Source organism: Halichoerus grypus, chromosome 9 (assembly GCF_964656455.1).
Source record: "Halichoerus grypus chromosome 9, mHalGry1.hap1.1, whole genome shotgun sequence".
In the NCBI taxonomy this organism is placed as follows: domain Eukaryota; kingdom Metazoa; phylum Chordata; class Mammalia; order Carnivora; family Phocidae; genus Halichoerus; species Halichoerus grypus.
Window position 1 is genome coordinate 43,184,001 of NC_135720.1, and position 19,393 is coordinate 43,203,393.

General features: G+C 40.0%; 2 protein-coding genes across 4 annotated transcripts in view; one reads left to right on the forward strand and one right to left on the reverse strand.

The window, feature by feature from the left end:
- MCM9 (minichromosome maintenance 9 homologous recombination repair factor) overlaps nucleotides 1–19,393 on the forward strand; it is a 90,694-nt gene that overhangs the window by 22,237 nt on the left and 49,064 nt on the right. The window contains exon 8 of one of the 3 annotated variants that reach the window (XM_036121254.2): nucleotides 9,948–11,155. The exons of the other annotated variants lie outside the window; for them this stretch is intronic. Within the exon in view, the coding sequence (XP_035977147.1) occupies nucleotides 9,948–10,030 (83 nt within the window). The 3' untranslated portion in view covers nucleotides 10,031–11,155. Of the gene's footprint in view, nucleotides 1–9,947; nucleotides 11,156–19,393 lie in introns of those variants that run through there. 3 annotated transcript variants of the gene reach the window in all.
- ASF1A (anti-silencing function 1A histone chaperone) lies at nucleotides 570–12,683 on the reverse strand. Its single transcript, XM_036121258.2, has 4 exons — nucleotides 12,192–12,683; nucleotides 6,632–6,747; nucleotides 2,171–2,347; nucleotides 570–1,030 (listed from the first exon to the last, which is right to left on the reverse strand). The coding sequence occupies exons 1-4, from the start codon at nucleotides 12,298–12,300 to the stop codon at nucleotides 818–820; spliced, it is 615 nt and encodes a 204-aa protein (XP_035977151.1). The 5' UTR covers nucleotides 12,301–12,683; the 3' UTR covers nucleotides 570–817.

The following is a 19,393-nucleotide window of genomic DNA, read 5'->3' on the forward strand; positions in this document are numbered from 1 at the left end:
TGAAGAGTTACGGTCATAGTATTTTTATAAATCTCATGAATAGATCTAAGTCATTATAATATCCTATTCTTAAACTTAGCGAGTTTATATCTGCTCTTGACATGTTGAATTCATTGGGTAAAAATGATATATGATTCAAGGAGTATTCTGATGTCCTAAACTGTTATAAAACAAAAACCATAGCCAAAGGACCTTAAGAACAATTAACCACATTTGTTATCATCTTAGAAACCAAACTGAATGTTGTCTAACATTCCATTTAGTAGTAGCCATACTACTATGGTGGCCTAGAAAATCAGGTCCTAAAGTTTGTGTAGCATATAGTTGACTTCAAATCCTTTCTTTAAGGACATGACAAAAAAGAATGGAAATTTGCCCCTCACATTAAACCAAACTATTTATCACAGGAAGAAACATTTTAGTTGAAGTCGAAAGTTTGTTCTTCTGAAGGCCAGTAAAATAGTGGTCCAAAGATTATTGTCCAAAAGGCTAAGACAGCTTTACAACCTGGTCTTATGATTTATATTTTTCTTTATAAGTGCTTTAATTACATATAGAGGAGAAGAAAATAATATATATGTTTTAATCAGATTAGTTTCAGAACAAATAAAATAACACATTAGAGAAAAAAATTACTTAAAAATAGTTGTATTTATATTCCACAATTTGCTCAAATACTGGTTTTCTTATAAACTTTCTACAGGATGTTTTTAAACAAATTCTTCACATTGTGTCTTGACTATGTACTTACGGAATTTCAGGGAAATAGTTCTGTGTGTTTTTATAGCTTAATTTGTACTAAAGGGATGGCAGGTGGTCACATGCAGTCCATATGGGATTCTAACATGACATTTAGTGAGTTTTCTGACGTGGACCATCCCTTTGATGCTGAAGGTAATGCATCTGTTGAAAGAAGTGATTGTAGATTTGGATTACTGCTCTCTGCATCTTCCAGTTTTTCTGTGTTATCTTCCCAATTAATGTGGAATCTTGTAACTCTGGGATTAGATGCCAAAATGTTCCTTTGAAGCTAAAGGAAAAAGGAAATATATAAATAGACAGCATTAAGAAAGTTAGATACCATATACAAATAGCTTAATAAAATGGTTCTTTGTATCAGTACTCCTAAAGGGCTAAGTTCATTTACAAAGGCATAAAATTAAGTAAAGCAATTTAAACATAACTAATACACAAGGACTAGGGCTACAGCAGAAAAATTATTTTAGCATAATGGAAAGGATATGGAGAATCTGAGGGAATTCATCCAGAACATTTACTAACCAACAAAGTAACCCCTCTATGCTTCTGTTTCCTAAAAGGGAGAGAATCTCTTCTTTTTTGAGGGTGAATTCTTCACAGGATACTTTATCTAACTAGCATCCTTGCTTTTTAGATTGATATGGTGTCTCTTCAGTAATATTTTCAAAGAAAATAAAATTTTCCCCAAGTATAACCTCTCATTATTAGTGGTTTCCTACCTTTTAATTATTATGGTTCACTCTCGGAAATAGTATTCTAGTTTTTTGTTTGTTTTTTGCTATACAAGGTGCCATATAGGTAACTAATACATTGAGTCACGGGAAGGTCCCATACCAGGATTAAATATTCCAGCCTAATTATCAGAAAGAACATTCCATTCTACTCCCCATGTAATTTTTCTTGCATGATCAGGCAGAGGGAGTGTTGTGTTCAATCTCACATAAGTCACCAGTTACCAAGCTGTTATAGGTTCCAATGAAAAATCATAAAATAGGAAGTATTTCTGAGAATCCGTATTTCTGAAGCACAAGTTTCAGCTTCTCACTCAGAAGCTGTTTCCCATAACCAGAAATACTTAAGACCTTTGGTTTAATCTCTAATACATATGATGTATGGGAAATGCCATAGAGAAAGTTGTAAACAACTATCTTGTTTCTAACAGGAGGCACTTTCAACTTTCTAAACCATCAGAGACTCTGAAGGTGCCTGACCAACATTAATTACTAATGATTCATCAGGAGGTAGGGTCTGAGGTCAAGGATGGGAATGGAATGGTTAGTTTGCCCAGTTGGCACAAGGACCTCAAATTTATTTTGTCTCCAAGCTATTTTCGTAATATACTATGAAATGGCATCTACTTAAAAAAAAAAGTATAGTAAAAGTAATGAAAAAGGAACAGTCAGAACATTACCTTAGAAAAGTCTGGTTTTACTGGCGGATTTTCCCTTAGTTCTGTCTCAGTATATTCATTATTTACATAATAGCCAACTCTAATAAATTCTTGACCTCGATAGGTGCATGTAATTAGCACAACTGTTACACCTACTGCATCTGCATCTGGAATGAGTCCTGGATTAGGTGCATCAGCCTAGAATAATTTAAAAAGAAAAGAAACACATCACAAAAGGCTGTTAACTGCAAGCAAGACTGGAGTTTTGGTTACCCTGAGCACCCTCAGTTAAGGGCAGAGCAACAAAAACTTGGAAATCATACTGGGAAGGCAAATGCTCATTTTTGAGATTGACTTATAGTCAGAAAATATAGTTCGATTATTTTTCTACAGTATACCTAATTATTCTGGGCACCTGAAAACTTCACTACTTTTATAGGAAGATAAATCTAGTCAGACTGTGTGGTAGTTCATGAGGGATTAAGCCAATAGTCTAATTGATTCCAGTCATAATTTCCAAACCTAAATTGGTAAATATTCAATGAACTCCACACAGCCTGTTGGCAGCAAATATTTATTATACTAGTTTCTTTCTTATACTCGGGACACCTTCTCACACCCACTCTCCTACCCTGCACAGATATTCTAATAGTAAATTAACATAAGACTGAAAATGGAATAGAAATAGCTCTATAGCAGATTTTCAAAAATATTAATCGTCTATTGTGAATGACTTTGATAGGCACTAAAATATAGTATACTACTTAAACCACACATACTATGGAAATACAATGAAGGTAAAGATTGGTTTAAGAAGATATACTTAATGACGCTGTTTTGAATCAGGCCGCTGAATCTTGAGGAATGCAGAAGGTGAAGCAAGTGAGCTAGAGAAGGCTAACAGCATGAGCAAAGGCTAGGGTCCTATCCATGGCAGTGCGAGAGGCAGTAAGGAGACTGGTTGGAAAGAGTCATGGGCTGATGGGCAGTGACAGTAAGGCATCTGAGTGTGACCTGAGGCAGCCATTCTGAGTGGTGAATGGATGAAGCTCATCCCAGCAGATTAGCTTACTCTTGCCAGGACACTAAAGAACATCCCTGGGCCTGGGTGAACACTTCAGCCAGTGCCGTAGCTTGGGAACACCCCTGGCTGACATTCTCAATCAGGCCATTATCATCAAAGACTAATGATTATTGTGTACCTACTACATGCAGATGACACAGAAAGGCACAGTATCTATCCAGTCTAAAACATCGACCTAGGCTAAAAATTTCCATACCTTCTTCCCTAACTCCCATATCCAGCCAGTCTCAACATTTCTCATCTCTGAAGACTCAGATCGTGTCTTCATCTCTTACCTGGAATACTGCTGAAACTTTCTAACTGGAATCCCCCAGCTCACCTGCTATTTGCACTACTGCCAGCATTAACTAGGCAAAGATCCATTCCTGTTTCTTCACCAGCTTTAAAAACTCCAGATTACTCCCATTTCTGAAGTAAAAATCTGTTCTTTAACTGCATTTATAAGGCCCTTCACAATTTGTCTTCAACCATTCACACTCCCTTTAATTCTACACCTCTTTCTTTTGTTCTAGGATTAGACAGAGTTCTTTAAAATGCAGTGGTAATCTTTCATGCCTCTGTGCCTTGCATATACTATTCTCTTGGCCTGCAAGATTCTTCCCTAACACCCTAAAAAATTCATCTTTCTAAATTTCATGAAATGTATCCTTAGTGAAGCCCTTTCTTAAGAAGGCTCCATGCCCAGTGTAGAGCCCAACACGGGGCTTGAACTCAAAATCCTGAGATCAAGACCTGAGCTGAGATCGAGGCAGACACTTAACCAACTGAGCCACCCAGGTGACCCCAGTGAACCCCTTTCTGATTCAGAAGGTAGAATAATACTGTTTTTGCACTTAAAATTACTTGACACACATCCTCTACTAATCTGTGTCCAATAATCTAAATAAGTATGTTTACCCTTCAGTCTTCCCTGGGATTCTAAGCTTTTTCCTGGGCAAAAGTTCTATCCAGTTCATTTGTATAATCTCATGTCTGGCACAGCTCTGGGCACAGAGTATATACTTAGTATTTTGAAATTCATTCGTAACTCAATTCCTGACATGAAGTAATTTGACTGATTGGAAAGAGATCAGCAGGGGGACTGAGGGCCTGTCCTGGGAATATGCTATTTGTCTTACAGATCCTGTACATTCCCCCCTCCCCCCAGAGGGGTCAGGTTACTTCCAGGTTACCCAAAGAGATTCTAATGTCCTGGAAATGAGTGGAGAATGGGAAACAGAGGTAGTTCAGTACTGCTATGGAGATCTTCCCCCCATAGTGCTTCCCATTCCCTCAGTAGATTGGTTCTAGCCATGTTTGTTTTTTAAAATTTGTTTGCCAAAGGATTCAACTTGGGCAAATTCACATTCAAGTAGAAAAACCCACAGGCCTCTCAGATCACTTAGGATGAAGTGATAGGTAGAGATTTTTAACTTCAACCAGCAGTACTAGGCAGATGTCTGGACATCTTCCTGCTAGTCTTTGACTAGCATATTTATTCATGGCATATTTATTCATGGCAGTTTGTTTAAAGTACAAAACAAAAACTGTATTTTAGTCTCTTTGCTGATAATGGTGAATTTTGTAAGATGTACAGGCTGACCATCTGATTTAAATTGCGTAGTGCTTTCTCTGTCCTTCTTGGCAACACAAACACTTATACCAAGGTAAAACTACTGGAAAATCACTAGAGGGAAATATTTTTGAATAAATTATTCACTCTAAGCCAAAAACTTTAGAGTGTTCTTAACAACGTAAACACACAGAAAAGACATTTAAGGGTTTGTTTCAAAGCCAAGGGATTTATTTGCAGGTTTTACAATAGCATAAAAAGGTATCTCGCTACATGTCAATCCATGTTTCTTACCACATCATGAATTATCATCAGTGAAGTATGGGTTTTCCAAGCTTGTCGGTCAAAGCAAATACTGCTTCTTTTATGTAACAATTTCAAGAACTTAAGAGAATAAAAATTTAGTTCTAATAGAAGTAGGGTGCTATTTGTCAGTGATAGCACTTAACTGCTTTATTCCTCATTTAATCCTCATAACATTCCGATGAGGTAGGATATTATCCATATTTTATAGACGACTAGTGTGACTAAGGGAGGCTAGGGAGCCTGTCTAAAGTCACACGTGTCTAATAAGCAACAGAGCCAGGATCTGAAGCAGGTCTATAACTGCAGTGCTTCCCTCTACACATTGTCTGGTACCCACATCTTTCACCAACGTTATGCACTCCCATAATTCAGGTTAACAGCACTTTTAATGAGTAGATTTGAACTAATATATTTGAGCTTTTCTTAACCATTTGTTGAAACATAGGCAATTATTTGTTGGTTTTTAATAAAAAGCACTAAGGCTAGGAGACCAAGATTCTGAAATCTGTGTTTAGGAGAAGGGACGGATGGGTAGCAACTCTAGAGATACCATATGTTTATAATTCTTGGCCCATATCTGATGGAATTAGCTGACCAACAGTATTCATTTAAATTGGTCCCATCCGTGAAATGAGAAAAAAAGGGAGGGCAGGGATAGGAAGAGTTAATTTTCTTTCTGGATGAAGTCTTTTCAGTAGGTTCTATTTAACTAATGGGGACTTTGTTGTATAGAAATACTTGTAACAAAATTAATAGTTTTTTGTTGTTTTTTTAAACCTGTGGCTACTCTTTGGGCTACTTATAAGTATCTCCCTCTAATAAGCATGGATAATTGAGAAGTGACTGAATAGTTTTATATAACAATTTAACATGGATTCAAAGAAGTAACACTTTGAATACAGAAGACAGTGTCTAAAGCCTTGGCACAGACCCAAATACTGTGAGTGATAGCTGAGAACATAATTTGTATTAGAATTTCCTCTAACAAATAATAAACAGAGCAGTAGATTTGTAACAGTAATCCTCTCTAATATGTGTAGATTAGATGCTTTAGTAAACCACCGGACCTTAAGTCCAACGATTCAAGTTTATGCAGTAGATCTCTATCTAGCAGCATACTTACTAACCTAGCTCATTTACTGATTATGCTGAAATAAAGCTGTTGTTTTCGTGATCATTACTCCTAATGGACGAAACCATAAACTGAAGATGCATATAATTAACGAAGCCAGTTAGTAGTATGCACTGAACCCCTGTATTGGGCTGCTGGACAGCCACCCTGAAAGTCTGATACCGTGGGACTATTCACAGGAAGATTCCCGAATTCACCACCACGTGTGCCACGACACTGGAAGCTTTACCGTGTGCTGTGCAAACTCTGGATAACCTCACATTAACATCTCACAGCACACAACGGGAGCAGATAAAAAGTGAATACAGCAGAAGCAGAGTGACTTAACCCAAGAGGAAATGGATAAGGACCATGAGATAATAGTTTAGAAACATATCTGGCATACATATTTACCAAGAATCATCTTACCTGAAATACAAACATATGCCTTCCTGCGGGAACAGGGCCCACTAAAACAGAGTCTAAAACTTGGTCGTATTCTTCACTTTCTGCAGAGCCCACATAGATAATTTTCCATTCCAAGTCTAGGGTTAAAAACCAAAACATTATTTCATATTCAGTAATTACATTATGAGATGATATCAAAGACCCTTTTAATGTCCACTTAAGCCATTTATTGGCTGCTAAAATTGGCTTCTCATGGCAGAAAATCCAGAAAGATACTGAATTGCTCCTTATTAAATTCTTACATTTCTTACCAGAGTTTCTCAAAATGTTCTTTTGTGAAACACTAGTCCCTGGGCAGGGCTCCTCACAAACAAAACAACATGGCCAAAAACTTGGGAAATGCTACAACCTTGTCTTGAGGATTCATAAAGCACACTGGCAGAGTAAGTGTTCTGAGACTTCTTCAGTAAAGAACACCAGTAACATTAATCCGGCATTTACCATTTGTTCGGCCTATGGAATCCCTCCCCTTTTTTATATATGTCATCTTTTAACAAGCTACTAACACTAAGCACACTTTGGAAGGGCTACCCCATATTACGTTGCACAGATCCAAATTATCAAAGAGCTCCAAAGTGGGGAAAATCATTATTAGCAAACTTCCCTTGTGGCTCAGAAGTTTAAGAGGCTTCAGCTCATCAACTGTCAAATTACTTGTAGTCGGGTAATTTTTCCTCATGGCACCTCTTCATGTCATAGGTGAGGAAACCAAGGATCCTTATAACCACTTGCTACAGGAGTATAGGTGGTGGGAACAGGCGTGAGGAGGAATAAGATACATTAAAGTGCAACCCAAGACATTCTATGCAATTGTTATATGTAATTCAGCTTTTATTGAGTACCTTTTACAGAACGCTCTGCTACAAGAACCCAGAGGTGAGTAAAACAACTGCTCTTTCAAAGGAGCCACCTCCTCTTTAGTAGGGGGAGGAAGACAACTGCAAATCACCTCTGAGACCTTCTGGTCCTAAGGTGTTTAGCACTGTGTGGCCTGCCTCTTGGATTCACTATACCGAGGCTTCGGCAGCACTCCCAGAGGGGTGTTTCTAGGTCACGCACTGAGAATCTACTTAGTGCTGCCATGGTGTTGCCATTTTTGTGTGATTGTGTATTTTTGTTCCCTAAATAGGCAAGAGAAATAGTATAGGTACTACTTATTCATACTGTATGATAAACTGCAATTTATGGAAAAGCTCCTTTAGTTTTATTCTCTTACTAAGCAGTCATTTTCTGAGGATCTGTTATGTATTTCATGGCTCTGTCCTAGACCACTTACATTTCCATCTTCTGGCACATTTCCAGATGCAAGGTGTTCCTGCATCTGACATCTCACGAGATCTTTTATTTGTTGATGAAGATTAAAAGAGGAAAGAAGCAATATGAATATCTTGTTAGAAGGAATATCAAATATCTGGAAGTAGGAGCATGCTTATTAGCTTGCTCAAGAAAAAGCAAGGAGGCCAGGGCTGGTGCAAACTGAATAAAGGGGGAAATAACTGACCATTAGATTGGGTCAGTTAGGGGCATGGCCAGATTATGCAAAGTTTTAAAGGCCATCATTAAAGACTTCTGATTTTTATACTGAGTGGCAATGGAAGCCATTGGGAGGGTTCTGATTGGAAGGGTAACATGATCCAGCTTTCATTTTAGAAGGATCATTTTGGATCCTGTGTTCAGTACGGACTGTAAGACGGTGAGGGAAGAAACAGGTGGATATTTTAACAACTGAGGCAAAAACTGATGGTAGCTCGGACCACATGTAGCCATGAGGATGAGAAGCAGTCACACTCTGGATGAATCTTGAGGATAAAGGCAGCAAGCGTCACCTTTTTTGCAAAAGGCAGGGGATGAAAACAACCAGGAACTAGTTTTGGAAAAGCCTGAGATATCTATTAGATAGGTATCAATGACATAGGAAACCCAAAAGCTAAGAGGAGAAACTTAAGACAGGAGTGAAAAACCTACTAAACTAGCCAAGTGAGGGTAAGTCTGGTAATTGTCACATGCAGTTTTCATATTTTGTTCATTTGTACCAATACATATAGTGCTCTTGGCCTCCTAACTGGTATAAGGCATTTGTGGTCTGGCATAGGAACATAGTCAGGAGTTATAAAATTCCTACTATGTGCTGGGCATTGGTCTTGCCAACTTCACACCTGTTCTTTAAATCTCAACAGCTTTATCATATGGATTTAATTATACTATTATGCAAACAAGAAAGCTGAGGCCCCAGGAGGCTAAGTAATCTACCCAAATTCACACAGCTAGCAAACCGAAGAATCAGAACCCAAGTTGTTTCTGCAACTCCAAAGCCCGGGCTCTTTCCAAAACCAAAACTAGGAAGAGAATTCTTCCATTTCTGGCTCTCAAATGAATAGTGGAATAAAGGAACTTAAATTGTGTGTGTGTGTGGGGGGAAGATGGGTGAGGAGATAGGCCATGGAAAGATAATCTACCCTTAAGGAGCACAGGCTGTAACTCAGTGAACACCTGTACCTTAATTTTTATGCTAATGGAATCCTTGCTGTAGCTACTGAGTTTAGAATGCTCAGTAACTTATTTATAAATGAGCATCAGTTGTTTTACTCCTAAACTCTGCTTTCATTCCCCTGTCCCCTGTATTCAAAGGAGGAAAAGGGATAGAATCAGATGCACAGGTTATCTGTTGGAGTTTATTCATTTATTTAAAAAGTTAACTAACTGTTTCATTTAATTGTGGTAACCCTAGTCTGCAAGTATCTGCAATTATGGTTGGGAGTGAGGGAGGTCACCAAGGGAATTTTAAACTAATTACCCTACTTGGGAAGATCTGTGGTTAGTGTAAAGTATGTAATCTTTGGGAATTAGAACAAGCCTGAAGTTTAAAAGCATAAAACACCATGTTCAATTCTGGTACACTGTAAGGGTTCAACTGACAGTAGCTTATAATTATTGATATTGACCAACTTAAAAAAAAAATGGCTCCATTCTGTTAGAGAAACAAAGAATCAGCAGTCTACAGAGGGCATAAGATTAGCAGGAAGGTCAATCAAAACTTCTACAAGCTTGGGAACCATCAGATCAAACATATCCTGAGTCTCTTACCAAGTTTAAGTATGAAAAATGGTGGCCAACCTCTGGCTTGGGACTTAAGACAAAATTATGAAGTGAAAATTTCTCTTAAGAATATTCTGTAGTTTCATTTTAAGAACAGAATTTTTTAAAGAATTGCAATATAAAAGTATGGAACTTGTAAGAAGCTTTTGCTAAATAAACTCAATTTCCTTAATCCACATAGCCTCTAGGTGGAGTACACAAGCATGGCACCTTTTTGAAAGATTCCTTTGCAGCTTCAGTATGACTCAGCTTAAACTCTTTTGAAAAATGCTAAATAACCAGTATAAGTGCCCTAGAAAGAGGAGTACAAGTGGAAGTAAGTGTATTGTTGATACTAATATCATAAAAACTCTGACGTGATTCAGCCGAGTTCTGAATAGATGCCAGTTAAAAATGGAACATAATTCTGCTTCCATGAATGGTGGGTTTCAACCATTCAATGTCAAAGCCCTGTAACATCCTGAATCATCTATCATCCTTGTCCTAAAACTGGCTCTTAAAATGGAAAGTCTCACTTGGGAAATACTTATAATTTGAAGAGCTTCTAAAGCTTAAAACATATAGTACATTGGAATGGACTGATCAATGGTTTCTCTTGCGTTTGCCCATTTTTATATGCAACTGGCAATAAAAAGGAAAACTTACTGTGGGGTATGAAAAATTGGCCTGATAGCTGAAATGATTATAGTAGTACTCTGGGAAAGTAATCAAATGGCTTCAGTGTAATAAAAAAAATCCCCTTTAATTTTATTATCAGTGGCCTATTAGAAATTAGTTTAATAAATGAATTGTCTTTCAAAATGTCACCTACATATAATATATATATGCATATATGCTTTATGTATGCATTAATACTTATTGGATGAGCAAAGATTAAAGTGTTAATTATAATTACAGGAGATGGTGGAAGGCATTTGAGTACAGAGAACTGTTACTTTCTATATGTATGTACAGCTTTTAAAAAGTTTATTCCAATGAGCATGTATTGCTTTTATAATTTGAAAACTAACACCCTACATAAAATACATTTTGTGGAGATTAAAAACTTTTTAAATGAAATGCTTTATATACCATGGTTAGCATAATTTTAAATGCATCTTTGTTAAATATACTTGTAGGTTCAAATAAGTATGTCCCCTATTTAATTGTAAAATTACCATTGATGAAATTAAATTTTTTCTCCTCAAATTTTGAAAGGGAAGCACTGGATTATTTTAATAAAATCTAAGAGCAAAGATAAAAACCTTGGCAAGTTTTAGCTTTCTAAATATTTATTACTGCACATAATAAAACTATCTTTGGAGACCTTAAAACGAACTTAGAAAAAATTGTAAAAATTTTTGCATTGCTATCAGGACTTTTTTATTTCTTAGCCCACTTTGGTGTTTTATGCTCAGGGTGTTTGGATGTGGAGTTATTTTAATTAGATTTCAACACATTCTTGAAGAAAAGTCTCTCGGACCACTAAGAAGCCAGTGATTAAGTCCTGGAAATTATTTCAGTGTTTTACTTATTCCTGCTCTTGGGTTAAATGTAACTTTCTAGCTTAGCAGTATTTCTCTTCCTGAGAGAGAGGAGAGGTTTCCGTCGTTACGGAACAGGAGTCCACGCCAGTCCGGGCGAGCCTGCGCGCCAGCATCCCCGGGCGCCCGGAGCATCCCGGGCGCCGGCTGGGGAGTGCCGCGGGGGCGCACCCGCCGTCCCCGGGGAGCGCCGGAGTCCGGCCCGCGGCGCGGAGGGGCCGAGCCTGCGCCCGCCTCCCCCGCTGGTTGGTCCAGGGAGCCAGAAATCAGCGCGAGGACAGCCTCGCTCTCCTCCCCGGAGCGGCCGGGCACGGCCACCCCAGAGAGTAGGGCAACTCCAGCATAAGCTCTAAAAATGGATTTGCCTCTCGCTCGGGGGCAGAAGGTGGGCAGGCGGGGCGCCGTGTTCGTCACCCGCGGCGCGGAGAGGAGGCGTCGTGACGCCGGGGTCGGTGGCCCAATTCTCTACTCTTGGTAAGATGGCTCCGCTGCTAACTCGCCGGCGCGACCACACACATGCCTCTCCCTTCCCAACCTCTGTGCCGGGGCCGCGGAGGCCGTTCGCGGTGCGGGGCCAGGCCGGCGCGACCCCCGGCCGGCGCCGCGGGCTCGAGTGCGGGTCTCGCGAACCGCCCGCCCGCCAGACAAAGCTGACAACATGGCTACCTCCGCTCGAACAAGTTCCTCGCAAGTTGAGCCACGGCAGGCGCCCCGGCTGCGGCCGAACGCCGCGCGCGCCTCGGCGGCCGTCGTCCATCAACTTCAAGTTTCCCTCCGCAGAGCCGAGCCCGCCGCCCGTCCGGCGCCGAGCACCGGCCGCCCGCGCGAGGCCGGGCCCGGGAAACTTTCAACGTCTGCAGCCCGCAACTGACAGCCCGGCGGCGGGCGGGCGCCCGACTCACCTTCAGACAGGTCCTCGATGCACTCGAAGGTGATCTCGAACTGGAACGGGTTGTAGAAAGGAGAAGGGTTATCCAGCACCACTACATTGTTCACCTGAACCTTTGCCATATTTTGAAAAAAACACAAACAATGGGAACGGGGGCTTGTTGCGGCACAATAAAGTCCAGCGCGCGGCCGCTCGGGAGAGCGCAGACCCTCGCCCCGGCGCCTGCCCGACGTCGTGCAGCGGCGACTTGAGAAACTTTTTTTTCCTCTTTTTATTTACACGGGAGCACTCCACAGTGTTTTGCAGCTTTCCTATTTCACTAAACTACAGCCCATTCTGCTCTGATAACTAGCAGCGTTGCCCGCGATTGGCTGCACCCGAGCTCTGACCCTCCTCCTCCAGCGAGGGCCTCGGCGGCGAGCAAGATGGGCTCCCGCTCCCGGAATGGACTCAGAAACTTTAACTGCGGCTCCACCTGCTGGTGTGGATTAGGACAAAGGCGGAGAACAAAGTGAGTGGAATACGGGCTGGGAGGCCCGCGCGGAGGCCGCCGGCGGCGGCGGGGGGGGGGGCTGGGGGGAAGGGCGGTGCAGGCCCCGCCTCCGGCCCGGCGGCTCCCGCGCCTCACGTCGGGCGTGGCCGCGGCGGGGCGGGGCGGGGGTCGGAGGAGGCGTGGCCGCGGCGGGGAGGCGTGCTCGCGGCCGGCGAGGCGGCGGGAGGGCGCGATTCGGGGCGACGCCCGCCCCTCGGGTTTTTGCTTGGTGTGGTTTCTGCTTGGGTTTTTTTTTTTTTTTTTCTTTTAACGCTCTTTTTACATCAGTCCAACGGTTGTGCCGTCTTTCTACTGAATTTAGAGCTGTGATTCGGTTGTCTATACTGGGTTAGGTTCCGCTGTCTACGTACAGGGTAACATTTGGGGTAGAGAGAAGGGTTGGTTGCAGTGGAAATAAATTGTATTTTATAGACCCTATGCCAGCTCGAAAGGAGCAAAGCCATTTTGGAAATCTGGTTCTTGGTCAATATCTGCGTTTGGGCACTACAGCGCCGTTAGTTAAATAGACACAAAATGAAGGGTGAAGAGAGGCTTTTCCACGCACACTTTGCTTGGAAAATCTGAGTAGGTAATATTTGGGCTGCACCTGGGTCTCCCGTTCTAATCTGGAAAGCCCTAGAATAAGAAAAAGATTGCTAGAGATGTGATCAGTTACACCCCAGGTTTCTGTCGTTTGGTGAGCATAACAGGAACATAAAAAGAGAAAATGGAAGTGTCAGGAAACCAAAGGGCAAAAAATATGGTAAGAAAGGGAAAGGAAGAGTAAAGACAGCAGCATACCAGGACATGTGATTTTCAAAAAATTTATGACGAACCGTTACCAAATAAAAATTTGTGGCACCACAAACAAGTTTTTTGAGGAGTCTTTGCTTGATTCATTGGCATTCATGTCAATTCATTTATGCTGTTTGACTACCATTGTGGGGAAAGGGAGAGGTTTTAACACATTTGTGGGGTTGTTGAACAATTTCTGTTTACCTAGTAAGAGTGCTATAAAGATTTCTTTTAATACCTGCTGTTCATAAACCATTATTTTTTTCCTTTCAGTGTTTTGAGTGAAACCAATGACCTTGGCTAATTAAATTCAGAGAAAATATTATTTCTTAGTTATCATCTGTGCTGAAGGAGTTGTTTTTTAGTATAGTGCCCAGGATTTTGAGTTGTCATTCTTTGGGCATTGTTCATACTTAAGTAGGTTGCTGTTGATGTGGCTTCTTTATTTGCTGGTCTTTTGAAAGTTAATATGGCACAGGTAATACCAGGCCTCCCCATATTTAGGAAAACTACTTAGAGGGGGAGTTCTCATTTTATTGGCAATGGATTAAACAGTAAACTAGAACCTACCAGAAAAGGTTTCCTCAAGCCCAGTTGTTTGTGTGGTGATAAATGCAGATTACTGTGACTGATAAACTATATTCTCTGTTCACTCCTAATAGTGCTGGTCCTAACATTAGCCAAGATAAAGTGTTAATTGCTGTACGCTGTTAAGATACACTAGGTATGTAAGATAAATGGCCGTTTGAAGATTAAAACATGACTCCCTTGAGAATGGTGTATACAGTTTTCTGATTATTGCAGGCACTCTTAAGAGGAGATTCTAATTTACTTGCTTTATAAAAATGACATTATAAGCTTGGTAAAATAAAGTGTATTTTGCAGTCTGACCATAGGTATGTCATAATAAGGTACATCTTCCATAAAACTTGATGCATGAAGAACTGAAAAGATCAACCTGGATACCACTGGTTTGGCTTATTTTCTTTAAAATCTTTTGTTTAACATGTCATATACAACCATATTTAAGGGAGAAATGACCTTCCTTAATAGTCCGCTGGAAGCCACAAATATTGGCTCTGGGCCTCTCATGTTGTCTGTCCTAACTCTTTTATCCTCAGAAACATTAAAGAGCCTTTGAGCACTTTCTCCCATAGTTTCTTTCTTCACCATTGACAATACTTTGCAAGAAAGGTCAAAGGGATTCCCAGATGTGCGGTGGCATATTTCAAAGTGAGCTGGTGTCTCATAGAGGGGAAAACGTTGTAAAAGCACCACTCTGGTTTCAGAGACAATTTATAAGATCTCTTGCTGGACAACTTTTTGGTGACTCTCAAACAGCTAACCATATTGTAACAGATGGGGCACCATGAGTGTCTTCATTTATTAAGTACCCAAGGGGACCCATGTGATGCTTGGAGGGCTACATAGAACATAATCTCCAAAATTGCTTCTCTCTGTACAGATTATGTGGGAGAAGGATGGCTGAAAGAGATCCTTTGGGTTCTAAGATGAACAAAGCCTAAACTAGTGCCTCTCAGACAGAGAGAAATGAACCTAGTTAGCTATTGTTGTAGGCTGAATTGTGTCCCCCCACCCCATTCATATGTTGAAGCCCTAACTCTCCAGTACCTCAAAATGTGACTGTATTTGGTGATAAGGCCTTTAAAAAGATGGTTAAGTTAAAATGAGTTCCTGAAAGTGGACCCTAATCCATTCTAACTGGTGTCCCTAGACAGGAGGGAATTTGGACATAAAGAGAGACACCAAGGGTAGCATACACAGAGAAAAGACCATCTGAGGACACAGCAAGAAGGCAGCTATTTGCAAGCCAAAGAGAGGCTGTAAAAGAAACCAACCCTGCTGACACCTTAATCTTGTACTTCTAGCCTCCAAAACTGTGAGAAAATACATTTATATTGTGTAAGCTATCCGGGCTGGTATTTTGTTATGGTGGCCCTAGCAAAAGAATACAGCTACAATTATTTTCCCTCACAGTTAGGCTTATTTGGCAATCTAAGTTTATTTAATCCAGTTATTGGTCTGTTATCAAGTGCTTTCTGTGGTGTGAAATGAGGTGACCATGTAGCCATGCCAGTAGGTTGTGGCGGGGTGTGGAGTGGTGTGCCATAGCTATTCAGAGAAAGTACCTACTGGTGTTGGGCATACAACTTAAAATCTGAAGGGACAAGATGCAGCTTGCTTCCTTGCTCCAAAGCTCCTCTGCAGAGGGCTTTTTAAGAATCTTAAACTTGAAGTCACACACAAAACAAGATGAAAGAGTGAATTAAAATGAACTAGAATTAAATTGAATTAAATTAAAATACATTGAATTAAAATATATTATAACTAAGATTTAAATCAAGTCTCAGCTCCTGCCTGCTGCAGAAGTTATAGGAATGGAAGTGCTAACCTCTTGCTTTTGTTCAAATCCTGGATTTCCACCTGGGGTAATTATATTAGCCCTGCATTTAATTCTTTTTAAAGAGACATTTGCATTATTGTCCTCCTCTTTTAAAAAAATTCTCATGTAAGGTTTGTTGTAGTATGATCTTTAGTTAGTTTAAAGGGTTCCCAATTATTTACTAGTTATAGGATGTCAAAATTTAATGATAGTTTTAATCATTTTTTTAAAGATTTTATTTATTTATTTATTTGTCGGAGATTGAGTACAAGGAGGGGCAGCGGCAGGCAGAGGGAGAAGCAGGCTCCCTGCTGAGCAAGGAGCCTGATGTGGGACTCGATCCCAGGACCCTGGGATCATGACTTGAGCTGAAGGCAGACGCTTAACCAACTGAGCCACCCAGGCATCCCTTAATGGATAGTTTTAAATAAGATTTTCTAAATAAATGTAGAATGTCAAGATTGGCTGCAGTTTACATTTCTAAAAGGAATAAATCCTACAATAATGATTTTAAGAACTCATAGAGAGAGAGCATTTATTACGTGAAATTGTCCTAGTGTCTGTGGAATATTCAAAGACAAAACATACATAGACTTTATTGGAAAGGTAACTATGTAATCAAGTGAGTATGGTACAGAATAGAATGTGTTAGATGCAACTTTAGTTATTGTTAAAGTTCTGTGGGAGGCAAATTGGGTATCACAATAAAGGCTTTGTGTGTATGTGTGTGCATGTGTGTATAGTTTATGTGTATGTATATATGGTACGATATATATGTATGGTACATATGTATAATATGGTGTGATGCTTTATCATTTGTAAAGAATGTTTAAATAACCTGCTTTTAAGCTTCAAAACATCCTGGGATGGTAGGAGGGTAAGGTATTATTCCCACATAACAAATGAAGACACGGGTGCTCAGAAACTTGTTCCTTTAATTGCTGACCTAGTGCTTCTCTAATCTCTCTCCTCTGTCAGATATTTAAAGTGGCCTCTTTGAGAAGAAAAAGCAATTGGTATCATTTCCTGGAAGAACCCATAGGCTGGCAGACACAGTAGTAATGTCTTGATTAATGAACTCTTGAGGAACGCAGCTCCGTGAATGAGGTTAGCGCAGGTATATACTGGGAGTGAGAGGAGGCTAGCCAAGGCAAAGCGATGGGAGTCTCCCCCTTGAGGCACTACAGAGCTCAAGCCTGCTGCTGCAGAAGGGATGTCTGGGGGAGGATGGAACTACACATCCTAGAACCTTGCTATACTTTTTAAGAGGTTTCCGTATTTGTTACATAAAGTATGACCCCCCCCCATTCTGTGTTCCACCTCATTAATAACATTTTCACTGTTTTGTGTTCACTGCTACCCATCATTAGGTTACAAATTTGTTGAAGATATAAACAACTGTTTGTTGTTGACAGTTTGTTGATGTTAATATCATTATAGTGTTTCTGACCAGAAGAATATGAATGGAAATGCTTAATAATTATTTTCTATTTCTTGTATCTAGTTTTTTACCATGTGTTCTTACCCCTCTAATAAACGAAGCTCCTTCTAAATTCATTTTCCTCTTGAACTCAGTCTCCACTCATCCATCTTCCTTCATGTTTTATATTCAGTCCTTTTCTCTTTAACCTTCTACCTCTCATTCATCAGATGCTCTCTTTTTCCGGTATCAGGAGAAATGTGTGGTAAGTAGAGAAAGGACTCAAATCTTTAAAACCTCTCTAGGCTAGAGCACTGCTTGCACAAAGCCACTGCTAAGCATAGCAGCATTTCTAGTTGGTTACTATAGAGACAATCAGCATTAGATGGAGCCTCGCTTGACGGAAGCTAGGCAAGAAGGCTTTGTGAGACTGGAGGCCTCATATGCAGGGTCATGTGGAAGAGGCCAAAACCTAGAAAAGATAGGAAGGGGAAATGTTTCACAAATGAGCTAACAGGTAATTAATTGATAGATTTCAGGTTGGTTAAATCTGTGCCTGCAAAAGCCTTGAATCCAGCACACAAAGAATCTACTTCTAAGAACCCCAGTATGATTACAATTTTTTTTAAATAACAGCTGTGCTGCTATGAACATTTGTGTACAAATTTTTGTGCAGGACTTATGTTTCCATTCCTTTGGTTATATGCTTAATTAAGAGTGGAATTGCTGGGTCATATGATAACTCCTTTTGAGGAACTACCAGGCTGTTTTCCAAAGTAGCTGCACCATTTTACATTCCCACCAGCAACATGTGAGCATTCCAATTTCTCCACATCCTCACCAATGCTTGTTATTATGTCTTTTTGATTATAGCCATGGGTGGTATGTAAAGTGGTATCTCATTGTGTTTTGACTTATATTTCCCTGGTGGCTAAAGATGTTGAGCATTTTTTGTTTGCTTATTGGCCATTTGTATATCTTCTGTGGAGAAATGTCTGTTCAGATCCTATGGTCATTTAAACAATTGGGTTTTTGTCTTTTTCTTATTGAGTTGAAAGAGTTCTTTATATATCCTAGTATATGTGCTGCTGAAGCAATCACAAGTTCTTTATATATTCTTTTTTTTTTTTTTAAGATTTTATTTATTTCTTTGACAGGGAGACACAGCGAGAGAGGGAACACAAGCAAGGGGAGTGGGAGAGGGAGAAGCAGGCTCCCCGCTGAGCAGGGAGCCTGATGCGGGGCTCGATCAAAGGACCCTGGGATCATGACCTGAGCCGAAGGCAGACGCATCATGACTGAACCACTCAGGCGCCCCAGTTCTTTATGTATTCTAAATACAAGGCTCTTATCAGAGACTTCAGAGATTTGTATATATGAGGTTCAGAAAAATTTTCTCCCATTCTGTGAGGTTTTTTTTTCCTTTTTTGGGGGGGGTGGGGGGTGGTGGCCTTTGCTGCCCAAAAGCTCTTAATTTAGATGAAGTACAGTTTATCTATTTTGCTTTTTTTGCTTGTTCTTTTTGTGTCACTTCTTGAAAACACTGCCATTATAATCAAAGGTCATGAAGATTTACACCTGTTTTATTTAATTGAAGCATTTTATACATTTACTTTATTTTTGTTTTCTTCGAGGATTTTAAGTTTCATTTTTTAAGTTTTTTTATTATATTCAGTGTATTTAAACTAAAATTAAAAAAAAAAAAAAACAGTTCATCCATTTCTCCCTCCATACCAATAGATAGGTAACCACCAATCTATCTCTTGTTTCTATGAGCTTGATTCTCTATATCTATGAGCTTTTTTAGATTTCACGTGTAAGAGAGATCATGCAGTATTTGTCTTTCTCTGTCTATTTTGCTTAGCATAGTGCCCTCGAGGTTTATCCATGTGTTGTGAATGGCAAGTTTCTTTCTTTTTTATGGCTAAATAATATTCCATTGTGTATATATACTACAATTTCTTTATTCATCCATCAACACTTAGCTTGTTTTCATGTCTTGGCTATTGTAAATAATGCTGCAGTGAACATGGAAGTGCATGTATCTTTCCTAGTTAATGTTTT

Excerpts from the sequence above, each read along its gene's own strand:
- ASF1A (XM_036121258.2), bottom strand. The coding sequence starts at position 12,300 with ATGGCAAAGGTTCAGGTGAACAATGTAGTGGTGCTGGATAACCCTTCT. Across the intron at positions 2,348-6,631 it reads GGCATATGTTTGTATTTCAG|GCTGATGCACCTAATCCAGG; the intron begins GTAAGATGATTC and ends AAATTATTCTAG. Across the intron at positions 1,031-2,170 it reads TAAAACCAGACTTTTCTAAG|CTTCAAAGGAACATTTTGGC; the intron begins GTAATGTTCTGA and ends TTTTTCCTTTAG.